Raw genomic sequence first — 3483 nt, 5'->3', positions numbered from 1 at the left:
GTAAGGTACTGTGTGGCTCCTGTTCGGTCAGTCTGAGGTGACCTGGACAGGGGACGTTCGTCCACCACTGCTCCCAGGCCAGTTGCCTGGGCACACCCTGGCAGTGCCCTCCGAACAGTCACATTCTGAACACATATATGGGGCCCAGGGGGTGGCCTTTTTTTTTTCTCTCTCTCCTTTTTATTATTCACAAGACCGAGATTGTTCAAATGTCATAACTTATAAGAACATAAGCTACATTGAAATAAATTAAACACAACGGAGACGTGCTTCAGACATGGCTCAGCTAGGCTATGCAACCCCGGGGAAAGAAAGCCAGGCAAAACCAAAGCAAAGCAACACAAAGCAAATTTCCAGGCTGCCCAACAGTGTCTGCTTTTCAGTCAACTCAAAAAAGCCAAACAGAAACCAAAATAAGGTTAAACCCCAGTGTTTGTTCTTGTGTTTCACGGTTACCTTTGGAAAAGTATGGAAAGGTGGCTGCTATGCGAAGCGGATTACAGCGGTGGCTTTGTTTTCTTCTGGAATGTGAGTCGAGAATATTACTGGGCAATTTGGTCCCGTAACTTTCAAAATACTGCAGCTGAGATCCAGTCTATATAGATATCTATGTACAAAGTAGGACCGTATAATAAATATTTAGTGTGTCTTCAGGTGTGGCCGTGCCCCCTTCAAAAGCAGTCTTTGATGCCTGTTGAATGAATATAATCTCAATTTGCTGGGGATGTCCAAAGTTGGGGTGTAACTTGGAGTTTTGCTTCCAACACAGCAGAGTCCACCGTGGGGTCCCTGGATGGGGGGAGGGCTTCTCCACAGTGGGTGCCAGGTCTTGGCCTTCCCTGGGCCTCAGGGCCGGGCCTGCTCCAGCTGCTGGTGTTGACTTCTAATAGCGAACCTGCTGACATGGACGGGGATGGGGACGACGATCTTGGGGTTCCGGGAGGGCTCCCCCGTCTTGGAGTTGGCATTGCCGGCCTTCACCCGTTTCCACTTGGCCCTGCGGTTCTGGAACCAGATTTTCACCTGCACCTCGCTGAGTTTGAGGGCGTGGGCGATCTGTGAGCGCTCGGTCAGCGAGAGGTACTTTTTGCAGTGGAACTCCTTCTCCAGCTCCAGCAGCTGCTCGCTGGTGAAGGCAGTCCGCCGCCGCCGGTTCTTGCCCGTGGACGTGGTGCTGCCCGCGGCGGCGCCGCTCGGCGGGGGCTCCTCGAGCGCGTGGCTCGGGTCTTCCTCCTTATGAGCCGCCTGGCCGGTCAGATTGTCATCCGAGCTGTAGTCCAGATCGCTCTCCAGCGAGAAGCTCTCCTCCTTGCCCTTCGGGTCGTCTTCCACCTTTGACTCGTCTTTCCCTTGCCCTCTGACAGCCCCGACTGAAAGCAAAACCAAACGGCGTTTTATTACATTTCGCACTTCGGCCTTTCCCTTCCCGCCGTCACTTGGACATCGCCCCCCACCCCCTTAGCGGATTGTCTTTCTCTGACATTAACACATTGTGATTTCCTGGCCTTTGAGGGGCGGGTGGGTGGGTGGCGTGAGAAAGCTAAAAGGAGAGGAGGGGACGGTTACAGGCTAGGCTTTTGCCGAGCTCCATCACTCGAGGGGCCGCTATGCCTCCGCCGCACCTTCCCAGCTCACGGCACAAGTAGCAGGAGGCGCGAGGCCCGAGGGAGCGCCCCCTTTGTCCCCGGGGTGGGGGCTGAAGACTGGGGGGAGGGCCGCGATCCACCCTTTTCCCTCCACAAGTGACAGTTTAGTGAACCTCACTTTCATCGCAGCCAGAGTGGGGGCGCAGATCCCAGACCGTGTCGTTTTCTGATACAGGTAATACTGGTCAAGGGGAAGTTTCGTTGCCTTAAGAGAAGTTCCCACCGGACACTCCCGACACACGCGCGCACACGCATTCACGCACAGCCTCCCAGAAATCCGGCTCTCCCCGGACGCGGCAAATCCCCCCCGGGCACCCAGCCCCCTCCACTCAGGGCTAGAACCTCGGCGGGACCCCAGGGCACGGTGGGGGAGGAGGACTCAGTGGCGGGCTGGGGTCAACCGCGCCGCTAAACAGACATCCGGCCGCGCTCAGCAGCTGGCCCGGGTAGCTAAATGCTCCCGGGAGACCCTGCTTGTTGCGTGGCTCTAAGTGGCCCCCGGAGGACCCCGCGGCGCAGCTCGCGCGGGGGTAGCCGGCGCGGGGGTCGGGCGGGGGCGCGGCTTCGCCCCAGCGGCGCGGGCGGAACCCCGGAGCTGGCCCGCCCCCGCGTCCCGGCCGCGCGCGCCGCCGACTCACCGAGCGACGCCTGCACCGCCTCCGCCGCCGAGAAGGCGAGCAGCGAGCCCTCCTTGGCCAGGAAGCCCTTGCCGTCCTCCGCGTCGGCCTGCAGCGCCTCCGCCTTGTCGAAGTTGCCGCCGCCGGGCAGCGGCTGCGGCGCGAACTTGCGGGCGGCCGCCGCCTCCTGGTGCTGTGGCGATGCGGAGAAGCCGCCGGGCAGCGTGGCCATGAGCGTGGAGGTGAGCGCCATGCCCTGCGCCAGGCTGGAGCAGAAGCCGGTGGGCAGGCTGGGGATCTGGTGGTGAGGGTGCGCGGGCGGCAGCGCGGGCTGCAGCGCGGCCTGGGGCAGCGCGGGCGGCGGCGGCGGCGGCGGCGGCAGCACCACCGGCCGGTAGGGCATGAACATGGGGTAGCCGGTGTAGACGAAGTGGCCGGGGCTGGGCTGCGGCGGGCTGCCGATCAGCGAGTCTATGCTGAAGGCGGTGCTACTCCCCAGCGGGCGCTGCATCATCATCAGCGACGGCGGGAACGCTGCGCTCATAGACGCGCTCGGGGGAGGCCAGCGAGAGGCGAAAAGTCCCCGCGCCGCGCGGCCGCCGGGCACCGGGAACACCGCCGGGAGCGCCGGGCTGCTGCCAAGCGCGGCCCGGAGAGCAGGCGCCGCCGCCCCTCAGTCCTGCGCCCGCTGCATACCCGGCGGGTGCGGGCGGTGCGCGGAGGGAGGCCGTGCGCCCCGGAGCGGAGAAGGCGCCGGGGGCCCGGCGAGCTCGCGGGAGCCGCGGCCCGCCCGAGCCCGCGCGCGACGCGGCAGCGGCGCTCGGCCCCGGCTCTCAACGGTCTGCGCTTCCGTCTGTCCGTCCCGGCGTCCGTCGCCTCCCGCGGGCCGCTGGGGAGCGCGCGGAGCCGGCGCACTTGTGTCCGGCGGGCGCCGCCAGCACCTTTAAATCGCGCTCCTCTTTCTCATTCACGTTTTGCCTGCTGCCGGGCCAAACTCGCCTCACGTGGGCTGGGACGCCGCTGCTCATTGGCTGCGCCGGGCGGGGGCGGGGCGAAGCGGGGTGCCGCCCCTTCTCCCGGGCTGGCCGCGAGCCGGCTGCCGGCGCCACCCGCGGAGCGCGCCGGCCGGGGAGCCCGATCCTGCGCGCCCGGCGCGCACCCCGCAAAGTTGAGAATCGCCTTCCACGCTTCCGACGCTCGGATCCCGGGGCTCGGCGGTC

At 64.6% G+C, this 3483-nt stretch overlaps 1 protein-coding gene across 1 annotated transcript; it reads right to left on the bottom strand.

The window, feature by feature from the left end:
* Positions 1-227: 227 nt before the first annotated feature.
* On the bottom strand, positions 228-2807 carry GBX2 (gastrulation brain homeobox 2). The gene is made up of 2 exons (XM_004460747.2): positions 2285-2807; positions 228-1370 (listed from the first exon to the last, which is right to left on the bottom strand). The coding sequence occupies exons 1-2, from the start codon at positions 2805-2807 to the stop codon at positions 847-849; spliced, it is 1047 nt and encodes a 348-aa protein (XP_004460804.1). The 3' UTR covers positions 228-846.
* Between the last annotated feature and the right edge of the window lie 676 nt (positions 2808-3483).

Source organism: Dasypus novemcinctus, chromosome 7 (genome assembly GCF_030445035.2).
Source record: "Dasypus novemcinctus isolate mDasNov1 chromosome 7, mDasNov1.1.hap2, whole genome shotgun sequence".
Taxonomy (NCBI): domain Eukaryota; kingdom Metazoa; phylum Chordata; class Mammalia; order Cingulata; family Dasypodidae; genus Dasypus; species Dasypus novemcinctus.
Note: the sequence above shows the minus strand (reverse complement) of the source record. Positions and strands in the feature narration are given on the sequence as shown.

What these genes read in the sequence shown, in the direction of transcription:
- GBX2 (XM_004460747.2), bottom strand. Translation starts at nt 2,807, where the DNA reads ATGAGCGCAGCGTTCCCGCCGTCGCTGATGATGATGCAGCGCCCGCTG. An exon ending in GGCGGTGCAGGCGTCGCTCG is followed by an intron (nt 1,371 to 2,284) that starts GTGAGTCGGCGG and finishes TTTTGCTTTCAG; the next exon opens with TCGGGGCTGTCAGAGGGCAA.